Consider the following 26,292-nt stretch of genomic DNA (forward strand, 5'->3'; position numbering starts at 1 on the left):
ATGAAATATCATGTCAATGGAGAGTGGAGTGGGCCTGCCCCTGAATGCAAAGGTTAGTAGCATCTGTTTTTATCCTCCTCTTATTCTATCTCGTCCCAGGAAAAACTACATTTTGATTGCTAAGCAAACCCATAAACCTGAGGAAAGTCCATATTGATTTCCTGTAAATACATATCTTGAAAACTAGTTACTGTTGGAAACCCAATCTGTAAAGAAGGAATGTCACTTCATAAATGACTTCTGGAAACCATTTTGCCTGTTCTACATCCTGTGGTCATCTTGTCTCCCTTCAGTGTTCCAAGACTGCAGTTAATTCTCATGTCACAAACAGCTGCCTTTAAGTAGAACAAAACTCTTAAACTAAGGTTTTGCTTTTATGCCAGTGCCCTACTATTTGAGTGCTGAAGGGGGGGAGAGGGAAGGGGAAGAGGGAAGGGGAAGACATACAAGCAGGATTGTTCGGCAACCCTCTTTTTCAGAACTCTCTGGGAGGGCTCCTTGGCAGTGAAGGCTCATACTTCTTTGGGGGAATAAAGGTCATTGTGCAATCCTCATGTTGGTGACTGCAGTGCAGTGTTCATGCACACACACTGCATTTAGCTAACAATGTGTTCATATACTTGGTATCCAGGCAGCTCCACCATCTTGGGCTTGTTCTTCATGGGTTGCCCATCTTAACAGCTGGCATTTTGAGGCTTTTATAGAGGCATGTTTTGGTGGGTTGCTAAATTTGCTACTTAATATAAAGCTCCCAAATCAGGAATGTGACTGTAAGCTAAATTTAATGGTTTTAAGAATAGTCCATGACTGGAGATGCTGCAGTGTAACTGGTGTTAAATGTTCTTTGGGTGATTGTCTACACAGATTGCATTTGTGGAGTGCATGAGCACCATGTGTGCAAGACAGGATCTTTTGAATAGCAGTGTCCACTGGGGCAGTGTCTGTTCCCTGGATGCCCTCGCACCATGTAGGTGAAGGTATAAAGGTCAGAGCACCTCAGCTGTTGTCTATTGGGTGAAGACCCGTGTCTCTGTCCCTTTTGACTGGAGTAACTCCAGGCAGCACAGTACCTGCCTTTCACCATATATTTCCCAACACAGACAGGTTGACCAGGGGCACCTGCTTGCTTTCTCTTCAGAGGGTTTTTAACAGGTATAATTGCTACAGTTATACGTACCTCACAGTTCTTCCTATGCAGGTCTACCTTATTTTTAAGTTAAAAAGCATTACAGGGAGAACATGCATGCTAATAAGCTTCCCAGATTTAACCCCACCACGTCTCTGGATTCTGGCAGGCATAGTCCTTCATCTCCCACCCAAGGGGGATTCCTTCTGGTTCTTAATTCCTCACAGCTCTAGCTCAGAACAAGCACCTGATCCTTGCAATCCTTTCCAAAGGATTGGGGCCCTCCATGGACAAGGGGTCCTATCCATTTGCTGGATGAGGAAGAAAGCCCTGATGCTGTTAAAAACCAAGCTATTTATCCAAAAACGCTTTCTTTGTCAGTCCCTGGAGACTTCAGTATGCACTGGTATATGCACCTCTCTGGGGGCTGACTTCAAAGGCCGATAACCGAGGAAGTACACTAGCATCCCCGCTCCTCTAGAGAAGGTAGATGCAGTGCCACTTCACATTCACAATTGCGTTTTAATACAATGGACCCCAAAGGTATTAACCCTAATTAAATAAGATTAAACTTCATTGAATTAAATTAATCTTAATTCTATACGGTTTATTCAGGATATTGTCAGCCTGTCATCCGTCTCCAGGTTTCTGGTTTCCCAACTCAGCTTTCCTGGTATCATCCCTTTAGGTATGTGGTGCCCTCTGGATGTGACATCAGGGAGTTTGTGAAACAGCCTGACTCCAAAAAATGGGAATAACCTGCCAGTCGTCCCAACATCGTTGAAAATCCAGTGCAGGAAGAAACTATTTGCTGCAAATGCCCCTGGAGACTATTTCCTTTAAAAAAAATTCTAGGAAGAGGTTAAGCTTTAGTCTGCTGTTCCTGTGTGGCAGGGCTTTCAGTGTGAGTTGTCTGGGAAATAGGTCAGCTGCCATAAGTGCACTAGCTTTGGTTGTTCCTTGTCCCAGACTTAACATGAACCTCTGTCTGCTTGGATTCTGTGCCCTGCCCTAGAAGAGGCTGCATTTCAGTGGGGAAGGGGCTCCTGTAAAGTGCAAATCCGTGTAGTATCTAGAAAAGCCCTCTGGGATCCTTCAAGATGAGTCACTATAGGAGTGTAAGACACTGTTAAGGAGCAAGTTCTGCTCTTCATTCCACCAGTGAAATCCCAGGTGACTCCATTGACTTCCGTGCACTTGTCCCTCGCTGCAGAGGAGCCCGACTGCAATAAAGGGAAGAGGTTTTTACCACAAGTGTGCACAGGAACAAACTGCATGTTAACGATCCCAAAAACCACCTGTGCTCTGTTGCCCCAGCTGTGGTGACACCTCCACAAAATGCCAGTCAATAAAATACTGGGTGGGATTTCTGTGTTTAACTCAAATGCTTTTCTTTAGGTCTTGGTTTTGTAGAATGGTGGGCCTGGAATCTAATGCCTCATTGAAGGTGTTGATTGGATCGCTTGATACTTGCTCTGAGCTGAACCCTGAAAGGTGCTGAACACCTGCTATTCCAATTCACTTCATGGTTGGCTCCACACTCAATCATGGACCCTCTTTCTCTATTGAGAGAGAGATTCACAGGGTAGCTGGTTTTATGGGTTGTTTATAAACCAGAACAACTGCAGTGAAATAAACTGTGGGTAAAGGGTCTTGGGTGTATCTGTTCTCTTCCATTTCGAGCAATAACCAGCATTCACAGTGCATCTGCTCCTCTCAGTGAACTGCCTTCTCTTCTGCATTTTCTTTTCAGTTGGGTGTCCAAAGCCAGAGGTGCAAAATGGAGGCATGGTCAATGCATTGGATGAAAAAATGTGGTACGGTGTGAATGAAACCATTCCTTTCAAATGCTCTCCTGGGTACCAGCTTTCAAGCCATTCCCACTTGCCTGCCACAGACAGATTTAGTATTACTTATTTAGCAGACGGCAGCTGGACAGCATTACCAAAGTGTAAGTATCACTGTTCAGTTGGGTTCCTTGATGCACCCTGCCCAATTTCTAATATAAAGGATAGTAGTAACCATGCTTTGATTTAAGGAAGCAAAGCCTTAACTTCATGAGGTCTTTGTGATTGGGTAGGGACATGTGCCACTGATACACCATATGGTGAAAAAACATATTTATCTGAAAACAAAACAAATTATCCCTCACTACACCCATCTCTTATTTTAAAGAAAGCGATCTTCCTTTTATAGCAGCTGCTCCATGCAAAAAGTAAAATTTGGTGGGTAAAAATCACAACAGGAGGAAAACTTCCCTATTACAAACAGTCAGGTTTTCTGGGCAATTCAAGTGTGTGTTACTAATTAGTGAGAGATTGCAGTGTTCTCAGCTCTATGTAAAAGGAGGGCTGGTTCCTGCCCAATGTGTTTATAATCTATGTGCCAGAACCTTATGTTGCTCAAAACCTCATCACTGTTGCTTAGTACAATCAGTTTCTGTAGAATTGACTAGGATGTGAGGGTGCGCAGCATGCTCAGGCCCTGAGGCAGATGCATGTAACACACTGGATGATGGTTCAGACTCAAAAAGGAGCAAGCATACTTGAGGGCAAGTCCTTCTCAAGCACTTCTGATGTGTGTGAGATGGTTCCAGAGAGCAGAGAGTTCACAGAGTGTGGTGTGCCTCTGGAGAAACTGAGAACTCGGCTGGAAGTGCAGAAACTGTATCTGGAGATTGAGAAGCTGAAGCAGGAGCTAAAGTCACAATGAATAGCTGAGACCTGTGATCCATATTGTGATAAACTGTCTCCCCTTTGGATGCAGTTCATATAATTACACTACACAAAGGATGATTCTTACTGATTTCATAGAACTTGCTAATAACTCTGAATAGGCAGTAAATCAGGGATCAGATTTCCTTCCTGGGCACCATTTTTTAGGATTTTTTGTTCTTTCCCCTTGAATTTCACAAATTTACGTTTCCACTTGATGATAAACTAGGGATTTCAGGTCCTCACACAGGTTTTAGGGGTTATAGTGAAGGATTGAGTTGAGATTTGGTTTTCCTTAGGTAAGTTAACCAAGTAGCATGGAAGCAAATTATCAGTTGATACGAGCTTTAGCTCCTATGCAAAAGGAAACTCAAGACTAACTTCAGCTTTGTAGACATCCCACAATTACTGTTTACATTTAACTTTAATGCACCAAAACATACACATTCAAAGTGGTGAATGGGTATTTAACTGCTCGATTTCCATACACCTTAAGAGCAGTGATGTTAATAAATTCCGGCACCACTCTAAAAATGTGTAGGGGCTGAAAAAAGCCTATTCTCTGCCTTGTCTGCTCAATTACAAAGTCAGCAGGATGCGTCCTTTTAGGGACACTCAGCCTTGCCAAACTGAACAGAGCTATTTTTGAAATCTGCTATCACCCATGGCACTTCTATAGCTGTACTGAGACACACGCATTAGGAGTAGATGATACAATCTCAAGTGTAGAGAAGCAACCGTCTGAGCCATTTCCCCAATAAATGATAGGGGTGTTCTCTAACCTACACCTTTGTGATCAAGTAACTATTCCTGCCCTGCAGGGCTACAATAAAATGCAATTGTAATAACTGCTGATTGTCTTTGTTTTTATAACTTTGTCCCTTTGGCTGTAAGGCAGGGAGACGCCCAGCGTGTTTAAAGGATCGTTTCACTGAGAGCGAAGAACTAATTCCTTCTCCTCTTACAGCCCAGTGATTAGTCTGAGGGAGCCCATGGAGACTGACCCTTCCCCTCGCACCTAGAGTGGTCCGGGTTGAATTGAACTGGCAAGGTGGTGGAAAGGAAGCTTGTCCTGTGGAATAAGGGGGGCATGCCAGTTTTTAGTGTTTTTTTTACCACTGTTGATGGACCCAGAGGGGTCACGGATTCAGCTACATTCCTGGGGTAACAGCAGGGATTAATTTGGCCAATAGGATAAGTAGGAAAGATGGCTGGTAAATGCTTCTGTCTCAGAAAACATTACTGCAGTGGAGGCTTTGATCAGGAAGGGATAGCACAGCGCTGCTCTGAGAATAACGTCACTTGTGATTGTCCCTATGCCAGAAATGTAACAGTGCTGCAGTCTCCTCCAGTGAGAAACCTTAGCTGTATAAAGCCAGGAGCAGCTAATGGAAAAAGAACAGCAGCAGAGAAATAACCTGCAGACTCAGCCTTTGTAGGTGGGGGAAGCTTCTGTCTCCTTGAACCTGTGAGCACTACTGAGCTCACAGATTTCAGAGTAGCAGCCGTGTTAGTCTGTATCCGCAAAAAGAACAGGAGTACTTGTGGCACCTTAGAGACTAACAAATTTATTAGAGCATAAGCTTTCGTGGGCTACAGCCCATTTCATCAGATGCATATAGAATGGAACATATATTGAGGAGATATATATACACACATACAGAGAGCATGAACAGGTGGGAGTTGTCTTACCAACTCTGAGAGGCCAATTAAGTAAGAGAAAAACAAAACAAAACAAAAAAAAACCTTTTGAAGTGATAATCAAGATAGCCCAGTACAGACAGTTTGATAAGAAGTGTGAGAATACTTACAAGGGGAGATAGATTCAATGTTTGTAATGGCTCAGCCATTCCCAGTCCTTATTAAATCCTAAATTGATTGTATCTAGTTTCTCTTACTTAATTGGCCTCTCAGAGTTGGTAAGACAATGCCCACCTGTTCATGCTCTCTGTATGTTTGTATATATATCTCCTCAATATATGTTCCATTCTGTATGCATCCGAAGAAGTGGGCTGTAGCCCACGAAAGCTTATGCTCTAATAAATTTGTTAGCCTCTAAGGTGCCACAAGTACTCCTGTTCTTTGAGCTCACAGAGTGGGGCAGGGCGTGACTTGCTGTTGGGAGAGCTAGTGGTGTCAGGGAGCAGGCATTTAAATCCACCCCAGGGATCCTTAGGAGCTCAGCCCAGAAGTTAGTGATTCAGCACATCCAAGCTGCATCTCTGGCTGTTAGCTGTGCTTTGGGGGGTTCTGGCTGCTTGTCTCACCTGTACTCTGCAACATCACATTGCAACATGCCCGCATACCAAGGCAGACTCTCTAATTGCAGAGAGACTGAGTTGAATTTGACCCACAGCCTCTTATTTGTCATCACGGCTGCTTTCCTGTGCTGTCCTGGATGAAGGTAGGCAATGTGATCTTTTCTATGTGCCCATCTACCACTAGAGGCCACTCTAATAATCATTTTGTGCACTACCTACCCCACTGTTCTGGGTCCAATATGTCCCCCTTACTCAGATTGAGTAATACCTCACTCCACAAGCAGCCCCATGTGCTAATTTTTCTAAGCCTCTGAAGTGTAAGAAGTAAATGTGGTTAAATAGAGGGGTACAATCTCTAGCCCATTTCACTTTGCTGTTCCTGTTAAAAATGGTTTGTCACTGTTACCTTTCCTGACTGATCATTCACTGCCATCTGTGATATCAATGGAATATACTGAATGTGTTTGACATTGATAGGTTTCAGAGGAGTAGCCATGTTAGTCTGTATCAGTAAAAACAACGGGGAGTCCTTGTGGTACCTTAGAGACTAACAAATTTTTTTGGGCATAAGCTTTAGTGAGCTAAAACACACTTCATCAGACACATGGAGTGGAAAATACTGTAAGCAGGTATAAATATACAGCAATGAAAAGATGGGAGTTGCCTTACCAAGTGGGGGGTGATGATGTGCTGGAGAGGTTTTAATTGGGGGCTGTAGGTAATGGCTGGTGGCGTTCTGTTACCGTCTTTGTTGGACCTGTACTGTAGTAGGTGACTTCTGGGTACCCTTCTGGCTCTGTCAATCTGATTCTTCACTTCCCCAGGTGGGTATTGTAGTTTTAAGAACACTTGATAGAGATCCTGTAGGTGTCTGAAGGATTGAAGCAAATGCGGTTGTAGCTTAGGGCTTGGCTGTAGACAATGGATTGTGTGATGTGGTCTGGATGAAAGCTGGAGGCATATAGGTCAGTATAGCGGTCAGTAGGTTTCCGGTATAGGGTGGTGTTTGTGACCATCACTTATTTGTACTGTAGTGTCCAGAAAGTGGATCTCTTGTGTGGACTGGTCCCGGCTGAGGTTGATGATGGGGTGGAAATTATTGAAGTCCTGGTGGAATTTTTCAAGGGCCTCCTTCCCGTGGGTCCACATAGCCAGACAATCCTGCTGTCAGGGTGCCAATGCCTGAGATGATGGGGCATCCAGGATTCCCAGGTTTATGGATTTTGGGTAGCAGATAGAATACCCCTGGTCGGGGCTCTAAGGGTGTGTCTGTGTAGATTTGTTCCTGTGCTTCTTCAGGGAGTTTCTTGAGCAACCCTCAGTGGGATCAGAGGGTAATGGCCTGTAGAATGTGGTGTCAGAGAGCTGCCTAGCAGCCCCTCGTTCATACTCCGACCTATTCATGACGACAGCACCACCCTTGTCAGCCTTTTTGATTATAATGTCAGAGTTGTTTCTGAGGTTGTGGGTGGCGTTGTGTTCTGCACAGCTGAGGTTATGGGGCAAGTGATGCTTCTTTTCCACAGTTTCAGCTCGTGCACGTCAGCGGAAGCACTCTATGTAGAAGTCCAGTCTGTTGTTTCAACTGTCAGGAGGAGTCCATGCAGAATCCTTCATCTTGTAGCGTTGGTAGGAAGGTTTCTGTGGGTTAGTGTGCTGTTCAGTGGTGTGGTGGAAATATTCCTTGAGTCAGAGACAGCGAAAGTAGGATTCCAGGTCACCGCAGAACTGTATCATGTTCGTGGGGGTGGGGAGGCAGAAGGAGAGGCCCCAAGATAGGACAGACTCTTCTGCCGGGCTAAGAGTATAGCTGGATAGATTAACAATATTGTTGGGTGAGTTAAGGGTACCTCTGTTGTGGCCCCTTGTGGCATGTAGGAGTTTAGATAGATAGTGTCCTTTTTCCTCTGTAGAGAAGCAAAGTGTGTGTTGTAAATGGCTTGTCTAGTTTTTGTAAAGTCCAGCCACGAGGAAGTTTGTGTGGAAGGTTGGTTTTTTTATGAGAGTCTCCAGTTTTGAGAGCTCATTCTTGATCTCCTGTTTGCTGTACAGGATGTTGATCAGGTGGTTCCGCAGTTTCTTTGAGAGTGTGTGGCACATTCTCTCACTATAGTTTGCAAAGCTCTACAAAAAGTAATTTTCCCTCTGTTGATATTCACCCCTTCTTGTCAACTGTTGGGAATGGGCCACATCCACCCTAATTGAATTGGCCTCGTTAGCACTGACCCCCCCCCCACACACTTGGTAAGGCAACTCCCATCTTTTCATGTGCTGTATATTTATACCTGCCTACTGTATTTTCCACTCCATGCATCTGATGAAGTGGGTTATAGCCCACAAAAGCTTATGTCCAAATAAATGTGTTAGTCTCTAAGGTGCCACAAGGACTCCTCGTTGTTTGACATTGATGTATGCTTGTGTGAACTGGGCTGAATACTGGTCGTATAAACATCACTAATTACCAAACTCAGGGTCCAGAATGGCAACAAGGTGGATTTTTTGTCAACTGTTTGCTCATTGTTGTACATGATATAAATCGAGAGTCTGTCCCAGCCCAAGAGCTTTCATATCTCTCAGGTATTTATTCAGCATTAATCACGGTGGCATCTAACCACTGGGTCAAGGTTCAGAAGCAGGCTGGAGCCGAACAGATGGGGAGGGAAGTGAAGTAGGTGACTTGTTCATTGCTATTGAAATGTTACATGGCCAGCCCTGGAGAGGGAAGTTCTTTATTCTCAACACAAGTACAGCATGGGTAGCAGCACTGTAAGCTTCTCCACGCTGCCCCTGGCAACATGTCCTAAATCCTGCCCTGTAGGGACTACCTTCGATGAGATGGGAGCTCCATGTCCATGGCCCATTCAGCCCCTGGTTACTGCTGGGACTACCAGCTGTGGGTTTTGTTTGTGTTTTGCAAATTGAAACTTCCCCTAGAACCACACAAGAGTTACTGGAATTAATGTTGCTATTTTAACATCTGCAGGGTAGTTTTATGATGAAGCTCTAGTTAGTCCCTGCGAGCAGCGGCACAGGAGCCGGCAAACAGGGCTGCTAACGGGAGTTTGAGTGGGAGTTTTCAGGGGGAGGTGGAAGGGGAGGCAGGAGGGCGCGGTGTCCCGTGTGCTGTGTTCCCCCAGGTGCAGTGGGCAGAGACCACAGCAGCCATGAGCCAAGCAGCGGGGGACACAATGCAGATGATTGCATGTGGCAGCTGCGGTATGTACATGGTCCTAGCGGGGGTGACTGACCAGAGGTATGTCTGCATGAAATGCCACCTAATAGAGCTGCTGGAAGAAAAGATCCGAGGTTTGGAGATGCAGGTAGATACCCTGGTAGAGTTTAGAAGGGGGGTTGAGCAGCTAATGGAGCAAAGGCAAGGAGTGGCTGAAGGGGAATGCTCAGGGGTACAGGTGGAGGCAGGGGCTAAGGTCTGTGAGGGGGGAATGTCGGGGGGAGAACAAGGGCAGTGGAAGCATGTGACCGTGAGAAGCAGGCCAAGGAAAAGGAGGGCCAGTGAAGGAGAAATAGAGCTCAGTAACAGGTTTGGGTGTTTGGATAACGAGGAAGGGGTGCAGCAGGTGGTAACTGAAGGGGGAAGGGTGAGGAAGAAGAGAAGAGCGGCTAGTCCCATAGAAAGAGGGGAGGAGTTGATGGAGACAGCACCAAATCTGAGCCCCGGGAGGATACAGGATGGCATAAGGGGGACTATAAGGGAAAATAGGAATGGACAGGGGTTGCGACTAGAGGGAACAGGGGATAGATTAGTAGATCGCACTGTCACCAGGCAAAGGCAGGTTTATGTGATTGGGGACTCCTTACTGAGGAGGTTAGACAGGCCTGTGACCAGGGTGGACCCAGAGAACAGAAGGGTGTGCTGTCTGCCGGGCGCTAAGATACGGGATGTGGACCTGCGGTTGAAAAGGATCCTAAAAGGAGCAGGTAAGAACCCCTTGATCATCCTTCACGTAGGAACGAATGACATGGCTAGGTTCTCGCTAGAGAGAATCAAGGGAGATTATGCCAGGCTGGGGAAGACGCTTAAGGAAATCGAGGCTCCAATCATTTTCAGTGGGATTCTGCCTGTTCCTAGAGAAGGGCAGCAAAGGGCTGAAAGGATTGTGATGATAAATAGTTGGCTAAGGGAGTGGTGCTATAAGGAGGGCTTTGGGATGTATGGCCGTGAAAAAAGCTAATGCGGTCTTGGGATGCATTAGGCGAGGTATTTCTAGTAGGGATAAGGAGGTGCTGCTTCCGTTATACAAGGCACTGGTGAGACCTCATTTGGAGTACTGTGTGCAGTTCTGGTCTCCCATGTTTAAAAAGGATGAACTCAAACTGGAACGGGTACAGAGAAGGGCCACTAAGATGATCCGAGGAATGGAAAACCTGTCATATGAAAGGAGACTCGAGGAGCTCGGTTTGTTTACCCTAACCAAAAGGAGGCTGAGGGGGGATATGATTGCTCTCTTTAAATATATCAGAGGGATAAATACCAGGGAGGGAGAGGAATTATTTCAGCTTAGTACTAATGTGGACACGAGAACAAATGGATATAAACTGGCCGTCGGGAAGTTTAGGCTTGAAATTAGACGGTTTCTAACCGTCAGAGGGGTGAAGTTCTGGAATAGCCTTCCGAGGGAAACGGTGGGGGCGAAAGACCTCTCTGGCTTTAAGATTAAGCTTGATAAGTTTATGGAGGGGATGGTTTGATGGGATAATGTGATTTTAGTCAATAGGTCAATAACATGCCATCGCTGGTAATTAGTATCAATGGTCAATGTGGGTCTGGCTGGAGAATCTTGCCCGCATGCTCGGGGTTCTGCTGATCGCCATATTTGGGGTCGGGAAGGAATTTTCCTCCAGGGTAGATTGGCAGAGGCCCTGGAGGTTTTTCGCCTTCCTCCGCAGCATGGGGCAGGGGTCGCTTGCTGGAGGATTCTCTGCGACTTGAAGTTTTTAAATCATGATTTGGGGACTTCAACAGCTGAGTCAAGGGAGAGAATTATTCCAGGAGTGGGTGGGTCAGATTTTGTGGCCTGCATCATGCGGGAGGTCAGACTAGATGATCATAATGGTCCCTTCTGACCTTAAAGTCTATGAGTCTATGAGTCTAAGTAAAAATAAGCCATTAGGAATGCATAAATAAGCTGTTTCCCATTGATAACAAATGAGTTCATACTTCCTGCTGTGCCTGTTCCGAGAAACTGAGTTTGAAAACATGGCATCACTTTCTGAACCAGACACACCTCACAGAGAAGCTGACATTTTCAACGATGAATAACTGGGTCTGTTTGCCATGCATCTGAAGAAGTGGGTTTTTTACCCACAAAAGCTTATGCTCAAATAAATCTTAGTCTTTAAGGTGCCACCGGACTCCTTGTTGTTTTTGATCTGTTTGAGATCATACAGGCAGGGACAGTTTCCTGTTTGTGTATGTCAGCTGGTCTGGGAGAATTGAAAAGAAATCAGTGGATTGTGGTCTGCAAAGCATTTGTTACCATGGAAGAATGCTTTATTTCAGGCAGTGTGTGTGGTTTGTCATAGTCCAATCCGGAAAATGACAGTTTTGAATGGGAAAAAAAATCTCAGGAAAACAACTAATTTCCGGGTACTTTGCTTGAGGGCTGGCTATTGTCTTAAGTATTGTGAAACATGAAGGGGAGGCAGAGATTCAAACACTCCCTAGGATTCATTTGTGCAAATCGTAACCTTGTACTCTAACTATGCAAAACTAGTTATGTACATAGCTCATTGCGTGGAGATGACTTAGAGCCACCCTTAGCACTGACACAAACAAGAGAAGATTGTGTCACTAGGATGATTCATGTGAGTAAGGGCAGCAGGATTGGGTCCCAGTTCTTGGTTTTCTGTCTAATTAGCACCTGAAATGAGTTTTGAAGGTTATACTGTGTACGCTATGAAAGTGCATTCATCATCTTACAAACTTGCCCTGGAAGCCTGTATAATCGCAGGCTGGTGGAGATAAGACTGTTGTCCTGATCCGTTGGGCTAACAGAAGTTTTGGTTATTGGTGTCCATACATACGTAGAGCTTGGTGTGAGTATGTGTCAGGCGGGTAGCAGAGGGCCTGTTTCTACAGTCTGGCCTTACCCCTTTGTTACCTGTGAAATAGTTCCAATGTCTGAGCATCTTTACCAGAAGTGGATAAATCTAGCGGCTGTGGGCAGAACCACCCCAGTAATTACTTTTTCAATTCAGGGACCCCTTTATTTTGACTTTTTACAGCAGTCCCTCAAACTCTTCCCAGCATAGAGTTCTGCTAATGTTTACATAACAAGTCGTCACACGTTTCGGTTGTGACTGTACATGACACAGCTTTCTATTTATAACAACAGGATACTGGAGAATTTGCTAAAACAAGCCTGTACTCACTGCAGGGGATGAATGGGATATGATGATCTACTAGGCCTGTTCAGTTGCTCATATGAATCTGTTCCCTTCAGTCATAGGGGAATATGGCTCCTGGCTTCTGTGAGTGTCGGTCCTTCCAGCTTGCTGTGGAGTTTTCTAGAACAGCTCTCCCCCTATTCAAGAAAAACTCTTTGAAGGAGCAAAATGACTTGCTAAAAATCAGATTCTTGGGGAAAACAGAGCCCTTTAGTGTCTTGCTCACTACAATACATTGTAGTGAACTAAGTTTAATTCTCCTTAAAGATCTAACGAGAGATTCAGCAGCATTTTCTATTGTTCAACCAATAGCACATTCCATTGCGATTCCACCCTTTGTTGCACTCATCTTCCTGCTGTGTCATCGCTGATTAACCCAAGAGCCTTTTATTGCCCTGATATAAAACTTTGAGGATGTTGGTGCTTAGTCGCCCTATTCATGTCAGTTACTCATTCTTGGTTTCAATCTGCACTTATTGCCCAACCTCAGATGTGAAACCTAAGGGCTCAGTTATTGCCCCTAGAGCCAGAGCCAAATAGTGATGTAGTGCCTGAGTGTGGGTGGCTGGAATCATGGGGCGGGGCCCCATTCATCTCTCTGCTTCTCAGCCAAACAGTCCATGGATCTGACGGCTCTGATGCATCCGGCCAGGGATTTCCAGTACAGTGTGTCCTGTGGGCATTTCCAGGGCATGGACATGTGGCTGGACCTGTGCTACACTACGCTTACGCCCAACTTCTTGGTCGCAAACACAGCCCTGCACAAGGTAGGATAGCCAGCATACGGCAGAGACATGGAAAATGAAAACCTTACACGCTGTTCCCATCACAGCCTTTTCTTGTTTGCATCAGTGCTAGGGGTGGCTCTTTGAGTCATCTCCACGCAATGAGCTATGTACATAACTAGTTTTGCATAGTTAGAGTACAAGGCTACGATTTGAAAATGAATCCTAGGGAGCGCTTGAATCTCTGCCTCCCCTTCATGTTTCACAATACTTAAGACAATAGCCAGCCCTCAAGCAAGGTACCTGGAAACAAGTTGTTTTCCTGAGATTTCTTTTCCCCCATTCAAACCTGTCATTTTCCAGATCGGACTACGACAAAGCACACTGCTGAAATAAAGCATTCTTCCATGGTAACAGATGCTTTCCAGACCACAACTGTCAAGGCTGAATCCCCACTCTGGCACCTCGAGTGCAGGAAGTAGGGGCCCACAAGGTTTTTAAAAACTAGTACTTGCCAGTCCAGGCTTGTATTAAACTCCCAAGATTATGGCTTTTCTCTGACCTTGGCTTGGTAAACACTGCCACCACCCAAATGCAAAAAACCCCCTTTGGACCCATCCCCCTCCCGAGCTGACAACTGTATCCGCAGATACAGTCTGCAGTGACCTTCTCAGCTTTTCTTCCAGTTCCCTTTTGCCAAAGGAAACACTGTGTAGAAGGGCGGATATTTGTCCATCACTGTCCCCTGCTAAATGAGATAATTCCGTTTCTGAGCATACAGAAACATTATGTAAGGCTTTTATTTTCCATGTCTCTGCCAAAGGTCTGCACGCTGCACAGCTAAAAGCTTTATCAAGAAGAGCTACTCTGAAAATTCATCACCACCCTGGGGCCAGACAGACTTTAAAATCTCAGCCCCTGCAATTGATTTTTCAAAATAATCTGGCTCCTGTTTAGGAACCAAAGTGAGGGTCTGGTTTTCAAAAGAGCTCAGCATCCCATATACACCACTCCACATGCTGCACTCCATTGGAAAATACAGCCTGAAGATATTTGGTTTTGATATTTCAGTTCCTTTGCTGATGAGGGTGGGGAGAGGCATCCTATGTGGTGCATTGGTACCTACCCCAATGCTACACCACATACCTTGTGTCCCACCAAAAATCTATGTAGCCTCACCCAGTGGCTGGCAGCGATGGCTTATCTGAGGCTCTGCTCCCATTCTGTGTATGTGAACTTATTTGGGTCAGGTGCAGTGGGTCCTGTATGAGCTTGTTTTGATGGATCCCTTGTGAACCTTGACTGGGATGGGCCCATGAGCGTTGCCTGTGTTGGGGGCTGGTGCAGGAGTAATGCCAATGGGAGAGAGCCAGGGGCAGGAGAGGCCAGTATTAAAACTGGCCAAGTACCCAGGGGAAGAAAACATGCAATTCAGTGCTGCTTTGTTTTAAATGCACAATGGAGGAGCAGGAAAGAGCCAGCTCACAGTTCAACTCTAGCATGGCCAAGCCCTGAGGCAGTGGGGCTGGGGGAGTTGAACAGAATGTAAGGCAGCCGAGATGACGGGTGCTGGAGGAGAAGGCCTGCCATCCGAGGAGAACACAGCCAAGCAGGAGAGGGCAGAGACTCTTTCTGAGAGGAGCTACCATAAAGCACATGCTGTTGGCTGCTGTGAACAAAGTGGGCTTTACCCACTTATGGCAGGGTAGGCTGCCTGTTGTTGGCTGTGTGTGTGTGTTTTCTTTCAGTGTGCTGTCCCAGCTCCGTGCAGCTAGGGGACACAGCAGACCTCAATCGAATTGCCCAATAAAACCACAGCCCCGTTTCAGTAGCAAAGGCACCTAGCCAGGTTTATTGTTGACAAAGCATGGTCCTCGCTCCCCCGATCAATGTCCACAGTTACGCTAGCACATGTATGCCCGTAACAATGGACCGGCTCTGTGAATGGCAGGACTTTAATAGGCAGGGGTTTTAAAACAAACAAAAGGAAGTATTTTTTCACACAATGCACAGTCAACCTGTGGAACTCCTTGCCAGAAGATGTTGATTCAAAATAACTAGATAAGTTCATGGAGGATAGGTCTATCAATGGCTATTAGCCAGGATGGATAGGGATGGTGTCCCTAGCCTCTGTTTGCCAGAAGCTGGGAATGGGAGACAGGGTATAGATCACTTGATGATTACCTGTTCTGTTCATTCCCTCTGGGGCACCTGGCATTGGCCATTGTTGGAAGACAGGACAGTGGGCTAGATGGATCTTTGGTCTGACCCCTTATGGCCGTTCTTATGTTCTTACGACTTTCCATTTCCTCCTCAGCCAGACAAAGACACTCCCTCTGAGACCCTTCTTTATACACCAATACAAACACATTACGTATTGCCCCTCTGACATGGTTAGTTACCACCCTTTACCTTGTACATGCTGGTTCAATCAAACACCTCTTTCCATCAGTGTCATCCTGACCTTATCTCTAGGAGGGGTCAACATGTTCCTTTTATCTTTGGGAAGTGCATTTGTAGCATACTTGATATGGGGTGTTCTGGTACCACCCTTCTGGAATGTGTTTCTGTGAGTGTCCTGTCACTTCTTAGGAATGTGTGTGGTTTTGCAATACCAGCCTTGTTCTTTCAGGTTCTGTGAACTTGCAAACAGGCATGTATTATAACAGGGCCAGATCACTTTTGCTAATTTTGCTTTATATCAGCAGGGCCTGACTACTGTTTTAGTTCAGGCCTCAGGCTCTGATACCAGGCCTCATGTTTCAGGCTCTCCCTTTCTACTACACCTCTGATGGCCTGTCTTCCTATACTGTGAACACAGGGCCAAATTCTCAGCTGGTGTAAATAGGCACAGCTCTAACTGCACTAGGGTAAGGCCAATTTATATCAGCCGTGAATTTTGGCAACACTCTTTGCACTGTAGTTTCTGTCTCCTCCCAAATTCAGACTTCGGCGTCTTCACATTATGTAGGAACCTTCTTTGCACTTCCCCTCCCGTTTTTCATCTTGCGTAAAAATCCCAATTCTTTTGGCACTTCTCTGGACAAGTCTCACCCATCCCCATCTTAATGAAGCCATTCCATTTCCCGTCTCAGTACAGACACAAACATTGTGTAACGTATGCCTCTCTGCCAAATACCTGCATGCTCCAAAGCTAAAACCTTTTATCGGGAAGCAGTCAGCAAAGGAACAAAATCCACAGTGCTGTTTGGTTTTGGTATGTCAGTTCTGTTGTTGCTTTTGTGTTTTGCTGGAGGTGAGAAAGACTGTGGGTATGTCTTCACTACCAACGTTAAAGCACTGCCGGGCAGATCAGGAAGCTAAAGGGCAGCTGAGCTTCTTTAGGCTGAAAGCCCTGCAAAAGAAAGGTGTGACTTTCTGGCCATGGCCGCTTTAAGAAAGCTACTCACTGCTGACAATGACCACGGTCTCTGAAATGGTACCAAAACCACAATTTGCCTCAGTTATACTTACAGTTAACCATGCTCAACACTGGTTCAGCTGCACCTACTGCTGACACCTATTGTCAGCAATGGATACACCAGGCTTCAAAGAGGGGAGAGAGAGAAGGTGGCTGTGCTGACCAAAACCAGGGCAGGGAGCTCTAGGGAAGCATTTGAGCTACGAGGCTACATGGTTTATACATCTGGTTTGGTTGTTGTGAGTTAATTGCATGGCAGAAATGTGCCTCTACAGACCTTTGTCAGATCAGTGTCAGTTCAGATCAAACCCAACCTAGAGAGGGTGATTTCTATGTTCATACATGAGTCTCAGGTGCACTTTCCCTTGCTGGCCCTGCAACAAATACTACCCAGTAAAACTGACTATTCCCAGGAAAGCAGATAAAGGTGCTGATGCATTATCAGTTTATAACCCGCACTGAGGTTGGGCTCATTGCCGGTGCCCATTGAAACGCAACACAAACATTAATAGACTTATACCTACATCTCCCCAGAAGGAAGGTACGTTGGTCTTATATCCAGATTAGAGACTAGGAACCTGAGGCACAGAAAGATTCAGACTTACTCAAGTCCACATGATGAGTCTGTGAGAGAACTGAAAGCAGAGTGGAAAGAAACACTCATCTCCTGACTCCCAGTCCGCTGCCTGAATCACAAAGCCATCCTTCTCCCCACGGCACTCCAGGGGTCTATCTTGTGTCATCCTTCTCTTTGGGGAATCTGTATGTCCATCTTCTAGGAGATAGTTTGAAACATGTAACTAATGATTTAAATACCTCATAAACAGTGCTTTAACTCAAGGGAAAACATTACTCCAGAGAAGAGGCGCTGGATTAAATAGGAGAGAGTACTGCTGGTAAGAATGCCATTCTTTGCCTAAAACAGGGAGTGGAAGGAGGGATTAATTTAAATAGAAGGGGATGTTGTAGATAGAACTAAGGAGCACTGGCACAGCCCCAAGGGAGCTCCTGCCAGGAACAGCAGGGGATTGAAGGTGCTGACAAAGCTGTGTGGGGGAAGATTGCACTGTGCCTGCCTGTACGTGCCTCTGCTCAGTGCTATTCTTCCCTCCCTTTAAGCAGCACTAAATTGACTAGCCAACAAAAAGTAAAAGCCAGTTGTTGCTTAAGCAGCCGGAGTGAAATTCTATCGAGCCTCTCCTGCTCTGAGCGGAAACAGCATTTTGCCATGTTTTGTGCCAGTTGAAGCACATTTTCAAACTCTTGGTAAAAAGCTACTGAAGACTTGAGTTACTTAGTACTCATACATTAGAGATGCTATTTGGGTTGCCTGAAATACTCAGAGTTGCTCAGCCTGACGTCACTTGTGGGCAACTCACTGTAACTGTGTAAATACAGTTTTATTCCTTGGCCTGAGCCACTAGTCTTGCAAGGTGGTGTCCCTTAGGAGGAGAAACTGATAGGAGTTGGATATTTTCTTTGGTGAAGTCCTGTTTACAAAGAATGTACACCAAGTGCTCTTTCCCTGAACACAGTACAAACAGAAGGAGGTTTCTCATTATTTCCAAGTCTGCCTCTCCAGGGTGTCCTCTGCCCAAGAAGCTCGGTGTCTCAGCTCCTTCTCACAGCCCTTTCTGCCTCTAACACATACAGCTTACTAAACACAGTCCCCTTCCCCTGCATTTGCAACCATTCCCAGGGGAAACTCTTCCTTCTTAATTTCCTGAGGTAACATTTTTGTTTATTTGATCTGGCCTTGCAATGTGGCCCATTGCCTTGGGCGGTAGTTTCTGTTATTTCCAGCTATCTCACTACATAAAAGGAGCATTTAATTGTTCCTTCCATTTAGCCTGAAAAAAAAGCTTTTACTACACACTCGTTTTAACCAGATCTGTGATTGATTTATAGACAAAGACCCTCTTGAGCACCGCCAACACCTTCCAGCACGACAGCATCGCCACACTGGTGAACAGGCAGATCATCTCCTCCATCAGAGCAAGTGCACCTACTGACAAAGTGAGCCCCATAGTTCTAAAACTACCACTTTGAAGCTAAATTTGTCAGTTATGAGGAACACAGGTGGAGACTTGGGCCTTGTCTACACTGCCACTTTACAGCGCTGAAACTTTCTCCCTCAGGGCGGTGAATAAACACCCCCTTGAGTGATGCAAATTTCAGCGCTGTAAAGTGGCAGTGTAGACAGTGCTGGTAGCTACACCCCTTGTGGAGGAGCTTGGGGGGTTTTTTTGGTTCTTTTTGGGAGGGGGTGTTGTTTTGTTTGTTTGTTTGTTTGTTACAGCGCTGGGAGTGGAGGACACTAAGCAGCTCCCATAAGGTGCCCAGCATCTTGCAGGACTGCGTCCTATGTCTCCCACTAAAAGACATGTCATTAAGATTGACAGACTTAAAGGTTGTTAGTTAGGAGTTAACATTTCAGAAGGTCTGACCGGGTCCTGAAAAATCTCTGAAACAAAATCCCAGCTCCCTTGCTGGCTGGAGTACTCACAAGGAGCGTAGGAAGGCAGGTGTGCATGCTGTCACAGGTGTGTCTCTGAGTGAGATGTTGCATGATTCGTTGCACTGGCTCAGAAAGCAAAAATTACTATTTCATAAATTCTTTCCTTCTTCTCCATTCAAATTCCGCTTAAAGTTGCTGTACTGCCCTTAAATATCCCACCAGCCATTTAAAAGCTACCTCTCTATGCCTCCATTTCTCCATCTGTAAAATGGGGATAATGGTTCATACCTCCTTTTTAAAGTGCTTAGCAATCTACTGATGTAAAGTGCTATAGAAAAGCTGGGTATTGTGGAATTTGGAATATGTAAAGAGGATATTTGATTAGTTACAAAGGGGCTGTTAATCTAGTCAGTTTTCTACAGTTTAAGTATTTCTACATTTTGTAATCATTTATCTCAGTAGAAGGAAAAATAACATTTCTGGCATGTGTAACTTTGGCGTGGTATGAACTGTTAGTGTTTTCTGAGTGGTTGGGAGTAAGCCTGCAGTGAGAAGCTTGTAGCCTACATCATTTTAACCCCTACAGTCCCCTATAAGTGCAGTTTGGGGAGATGCAAACATGCTCCTTGTCTCTTTTAGAATTTGGGTCCTGCAGTCACACCCAGTGGTGTTGGAACAATTTGTATAGTGGGGGTGCTGAAAGCCATTGAACAGAACTGCAAACTCTGTATATGATGGAAACAACCTCAAGTCAGGGGGTTTTGCCACACGCCTAGTTCCAGTGGCCATGGTCCCACCATATCTATTGGCTGTGGTCTCATCAGATCCCACATGCTAGGCAGGGTTATGCCAGTGTAAATATGTGGACTGGAGGCCCAGGAAAAAACGCTAAAGCTGGAGGAAATGTATGCTTTTAAATCAGTATATGGCTTCTTTCCCTTAGCATCTGGATGGATGCAATGTCCTAATATAGCTGCAGATCTGACTACCTGAATTCTCCTGTAGTTTTGGTTAGATACAGTATTCTTGTTGTCCTATCCTATACTGCTATGTAAGGTAATTCACAACAGCTGCTGCCTTCCACTCTAGAGGTGTCGACATGTGGTTAGAATCCTAAATGTTATATATGGTAATGGTGTGTACCTTTTAATAAAATTTCTAAAGCATGTTAAGATCCCTCATGAAGAAAGGTGCTACATGTGACAAGTGTGTGTCTTTCTGCTATGAAAAAGAGAATGTTTCACTCTGAATTATTTTTACTGGCTAGATGACTTTCATGAAATCTTCATACCACCTTCCTTTCAAATTAAACCCTGTAAAGGGATTTAACTCTACGTGCTATTAGTTGATTGAGTCCTTGAAGACTTTACAATAGCAGAGGAATTCTTCCATTTTCCTAGAAATTACTACACTGAAATTATAGCTAAAATTATATCAGGGGATGCATTTATTCTGCATTTCCTTTTTGTTTTGTACCTGGAAGCCTTGCAGAAATACACACATACAAATATATAGAATTTTCAGATTACCCAAACAATTATGTTTTGAATATCTTATGGTGCTGCAATTTTGTTTCCTTCTATCATATAATTTTTAATGCTCATTTCAGCTAATTCTCCCATGCTTAGTAGGTCAAATAATTGGCCAGTGCTTGATCACAGGGTTTTTCTTTCAACAAGTATTTTGCCTCCTCAACTGATTTGTTTTGGCTTATGTTTTGCAATATACACCTCTACCCCAATATAACGCGACCCGATATAACACGAATTTGGATATAACGCGGTAAAGCAGTGCTCTGGCGGATCAAAGCAAGTTCAATATAACACGGTTTCACCTATAACGCGGTAAGATTTTTTGGCTCCCGAGGACAGCATTATTTCGGGGTAGAGGTGTAGTTAGTAATAGTGGTAACAGTCTGTAGTCGCTACACTGCACTCAGTGTCTGGTGAAAATCTGACCTACAGGTATTGCTACATTTACTGTGTGTGTGCTAGTTAGAGCACCTCACATCAAATTTTACAACTAGATTTAGTTGAGATGCCCAGCTCTCAAGAAAGAAGTGTTTAAATAGTGGTTCATTCCTATGGCTGGCCCTAGGTGTTTTGTTTCCTGGTTCCCTGCAAATGGATGAGCAAAAAACAAAGTCAGAGCAAAGAGCAAAATTAAAGCCTCTATTTGATGCGCTTACACAACCCAGATGTTGATTTGCATCTGCTGGAAATTGGCACCCAGGGCAACTGGCCTTATCACCCATCCCTAGGTGTAATTGCACTACAGCTTGGTCCAAAAGTTGACTGGTATATCTATTTCCATTAGATGTGTGATGTGTTAGCAGAATAGTTACACTGGTAAAAGCTCTAACATGGATGCAGTTAGAGTGGTATAACTTATTCCCTTGCCCATATGAGATTTGCTATACTGCTATAAACACCTTTGTACTGATATAACTGAGTCCACACTACGGGACTCAATCTATGCTGATATAATTAAATTGGCACAACTTTCTAATATAGACAATCCCTGAGAGTCTGATCCTGAACATCCTCAATGCTGATGAAATTCCAAGTTCCCTAATAAAACTAACTATAAATATAAAGAAAAAGTATCAACTACCTGGTGCTCAAAATGACTGATTGGTGAATGTTTTCCTCCTGGAATTCTCTTTCATTAACTTGGTTGTGTTATTTTAAGGCCCAGGACAGGAATGTGTGAGAGGGGAGGGAGCGGACTGTGTACGTACTTTTGTGGAAAGCTAAAAGCTACTTTGGCACCTCAACGTATGTTTTCTCTTGGATGATGTAGAACAGTGGTTCTCAACCAGGGGTATGAGTAGATATTTGCCTAATTTTACAACAGGCTACATAAAAAGTACTAGCAAAGTTGGTACAAACTAAAATTACATACAGAAAATGACTTGTTCATATTGCTCTGTATACTATACATTGATATGTAAATACAATATTTATATTGATTTATTTTACAATTATATGGTAAAAATGAGAAAGTCAGCAACTTTTCAGTAATAGTGTGCTGTGACATACTTGTATTTTTGTCTGATTTTGTAAGCCGGTAGTTAAGTGAGGTGAAACTCATGGGTATGTAAGACAAAATCAGACTCCTGAAAGGGGTACAGTAGTCTGGAAAGGTAGAGAGCTACGAATGGAGTGACACAAAGCAGCCTGGAATCTGGCCTAATATGTCCAGCCTTACCCATTATATGCCAAGAGACAGATTGGTTGTAGGGGACAACCTTGGCTTGAGTGACCATGAGCTAATTCGGTTTAAACTAAATGGAAGGATTAACAGAAATAAAACTGTGACTAAGGTTTACGATTTCAAAAAGGCCAACTTTAATAAATTAAGGCAACTACTTAGGGAAGTGGATTGGGCTAACATACTTAGGGATCTAAAGGCAGATGATGCCTGGGATTATTTCAAGCTGAAGTTGCACGAGCTGTCCGAGGCCTGTATCCCGAGAAAGGGAAAACGGTTAGTAGGCAGGAGAATTAGACCTAGCTGGATGAGCGGGCGTCTCAAAGGGACGATTAAGAAAAAACAGAAAGCGTACAAAGAATGGAAGAGGGGAGAGATCAGCAAGGAAACCTACCTTATTGAGGTCAGAGCATGTAGGGATGCAGTGAGAAAGGCCAAAAGCCGTGTAGAGTTGGACCTCGTGAGGGGAATTAAATCCAATAGTAAGAGGTTTTATAGCCATATAAATAGGAAGAAAACAAAGAAAGAGGAAGTGGGACCGCTGAAGAATGTAGATGGAGTGGAGATTAAGGATAATCTAGGCATGGCACAATATCTAAATGAATATTTTGCATCGGTCTTTAATAAGGCTAATGAAGGGCTTAGGAATAGAGGGAGCAGGACAGAGGGGAATAAAGGAGGGGCGATTGACATTACAGTATCAGAGGTGGAAGCCAAACTTGACCAGCTAAATGGGACTAAATTGGGCGGACCGGATGATCTTCATCCTAGAATATTGAAGGAACTGGCGCGAGAAATTGCAAGCCCCTTAGCGATAATTTTTAATGAATCTGTAAACTCGGGGGTGGTACCGTTGGACTGGAAAATAGCTAATGTGGTTCCTATTTTCAAGAAGGGGAAAAAAAGTGACCCGGGTAACTACAGGCCTGTTAGTTTAACTTCTGTAGTATGCAAGGTCTTGGAAAAATTTTTGAAGGAGAAAGTAGTTAAAGACCTTGAGGTGAATGGCAATTGGGACAAATTACAACATGGGTTTACGAAAGGCAGATCGTGCCAAACCAACCTGATCTCCTTCTTTGAGAAAGTAACAGACCTTCTAGATAAAGGAAATGCGGTGGATCTAATATACCTCGATTTTAGTAAAGCGTTTGATACTGTGCCGCATGAGGAATTATTGGTTAAATTAGAAAAGATGGGGATCGATATGAAAATCCAGAGGTGGATAAAGAACTGGTTAAAGGGGAGACTGCAGCGGGTAGTACTGAAAGGTGAACTGTCAGGTTGGAGGGAGGTCACCAGTGGGGTTCCTCAAGGTTCGGTTTTGGGTCCGATTTTATTTAATCTATTCATTACTGACCTCGGAACCGAATGTAGGAGTGGGCTGATAAAGTCTGCGGATGACACAAAGTTGGGAGGTATTGCCAATTCGGAGAAGGATCGGGATATTCTGCAGGGAGACTTGGATGACCTTGTAAATTGGAGTAATAATAATAGGATGAGATTTAATAGTGAGAAGTGTAAGGTGATGCATTTAGGGATGACTAACAAGAATTTTAGTTATAAGCTGGGGACGCATCGGTTGGAAGTGACGGAGGAGGAGAAGGACCTCGGAGTCCTGGTTGATCGCAGGATGACTATGAATCGGCAATGTGACGTGGCTGTGAAAAAAGCTAATGCGATCTTGGGATGCATTAGGCGAGGTATTTCTAGTAGGGACAAGGAGGTGCTGCTTCCGTTATACAAGGCGCTGGTGAGACCTCATTTGGAGTACTGTGTGCAGTTCTGGTCTCCTATGTTTAAAAAGGATGAACTCAAACTGGAACGGGTACAGAGAAGGGCCACTAGGATGATCCGAGGAATGGAAAACCTTTCCTATGAAAGGAGACTTGAGGAGCTCGGTTTGTTTAGCCTAACCAAAAGAAGGCTGAGGGGGGATATGATTGCTCTCTTTAAATATATCAAAGGGATAAATACCAAGGAGGGAGAGGAATTATTTCAGCTCAGTACTAATGTGGACACGAGAACAAATAGATATAAACTGGCCATGGGGAAGTTTAGGCTTGAAATTAGACGAAGGTTTCTAACCGTCAAAGGGGTGAAATTTTGGAACAGCCTTCCGAGGGAAACGGTGGGGGCGAAAGACCTCTCTGGCTTCAAGATCAGGCTAGATAAGTTTATGGAGGGAATGGTTTGATGGGATAACGTGATTTTAGTCAATTAGGCATTAACGTGCCATCGCTGGTAAAATGAGGGTCCGGCTGTAGAATCTTGCCTGTATGCTCGGGGTTCTACTGATCGCCCTATTTGGGGTCGGGAAGGAATTTTCCTCCAGGGTAGATTGGCAGAGGCCCTGGAGGTTTTTCGCCTTCCTCCGCAGCATAGGGCAGGGGTCCCAGGCTGGAGGATTCTCTGCGACTTAATTTAAAGACTTCAAGGGAAAGTGGGTGGGTCAGCTTTTGTGGCCTGCATCATGCGGGAGGTCAGACTAGATGCCCATATTGGTCCCTTCTGACCTTAAAGTCTATGAGTCTATGAGATTCTGATTACGTTTACACTGGTGTAAAGCCGGTGATAACTCCAGTGAAATCTATGGAATAACCCCATTGTTACACTCCTGAAGATGAGATCACCATCTGAATCTAAGCAAGGAGGGTGAGCTCTATAATTAATAGCAGAATTCAGGGTCTCCAAAGCTTTTGTTCATCAGGTCATTATGCTACTTGGCACCTGATCGTGCTCCTAGGCATGGTAGAATGGAGATCAGGTATGTAGTTCAAAAAGGGGTTCTGTTTGTGTTGCACTTCCTTCATTTTTTTCCCCTTAACGTCTGCCTGGCCTGATCTGTTTTGCTCCGCTTATCTCTGGGGGACCATCTGGGCTGGACAAAGGAGTTTCCAAGCAGGATAAAACATGTTGTTATAGACTCTTTCATCGGCACAGACCCAGTGCTGCTATCCAAAGGTACAGCTGCCAGTTATGTATTTGTCTTGGTGGAGCTCAGTAGACCTGTGTTCACTTGGCCATTTGAAAGGAAATGGAAAAGGAAGGAGATAAAGAGGAACATAGGAAGGCTACTTTAGAGCACAGAGCTGCAAAGGGGAGGTGGTTGGGCCTAAGGGAACAGAGCCAAGGAGGAATCAAATGCTATAATCCTTCCCAGTATGAGGCAAAAATCTCTCACTTCCCAATAGTGTTGAGTATACTGGCTGGTATATTCTGTAGTAGGGCTGATGAGCTTGACCCACTAGCCTGCAGGAGCTTTAGGGCACCTTGGTGTTTTGGGATCTCACAGGATGAGAAGGTGTAGAGAATATACATTATTAGAAAATGAGGTTGGTTTTAGATCTGTTCAGAGCTCTTGTGGGCTGAGCCTTGCTGGGTGTACACAAAAGACCTGTGCACACCCACAATCTCACCTCCCAGGCTGGGACTGTATCACCCCCTGCAACGACAATGCAAACTGGATGTTGGTCTCTTTATGGCCAAATGATAGGGCCTCTAATCTGTGTTCCTCTACATCTAATTTGCTTTTGATAGTCTAAGACATGTTGTTCTTAAAACAGTGTCCTCCCTTGGCGTTCACTCATGATTTTCCTATCTTTATCTTTTTTGGGGGGGAGTGGGTCCTTCTCTCACTTTCACTTTCCATGGGATTCCCACAGCACTCTGAGTTTGGCCCATTTCTCTTTTCTCTCTGCGCCTCTTCGCTAAATGATCTCATCTGTTGATGTGGTTGCTGCTGGCTACCATCTTTATCCTGATGACTCTCAGATCTACTTCGCCAGTTGTGAGCTGTCTCCCACCACCAAATTCTGCATTTCAGCTCTTCTTTCTGACGTTTCCTCATGGATATTTCGCTAATAGGTTAAACTTAACCTGGCCAAAGAGGGGTCCTGGATGCCATGTAATGCCAATAATTCCTTGAACTTGCCATTATCAGCTATCTAGTTCCCTGTAGGCATCATG

At 44.7% G+C, this 26,292-nt stretch overlaps 1 protein-coding gene across 1 annotated transcript in view; it reads left to right on the plus strand.

Annotated features, from left to right (window-relative positions):
* The window catches only part of LOC135877902 (complement decay-accelerating factor-like), a 159,215-nt gene continuing 132,923 nt past the window's right edge, over positions 1-26,292 (plus strand). Inside the window, exon 1 of the mRNA XM_065403426.1 lies at positions 1-52. Within this exon, the coding sequence (XP_065259498.1) occupies positions 1-52 (52 nt within the window). The remainder of the gene's footprint in view (positions 53-26,292) is intronic.

Source organism: Emys orbicularis, chromosome 4 (genome assembly GCF_028017835.1).
Source record: "Emys orbicularis isolate rEmyOrb1 chromosome 4, rEmyOrb1.hap1, whole genome shotgun sequence".
Lineage (NCBI taxonomy): Eukaryota > Metazoa > Chordata > Testudines > Emydidae > Emys > Emys orbicularis.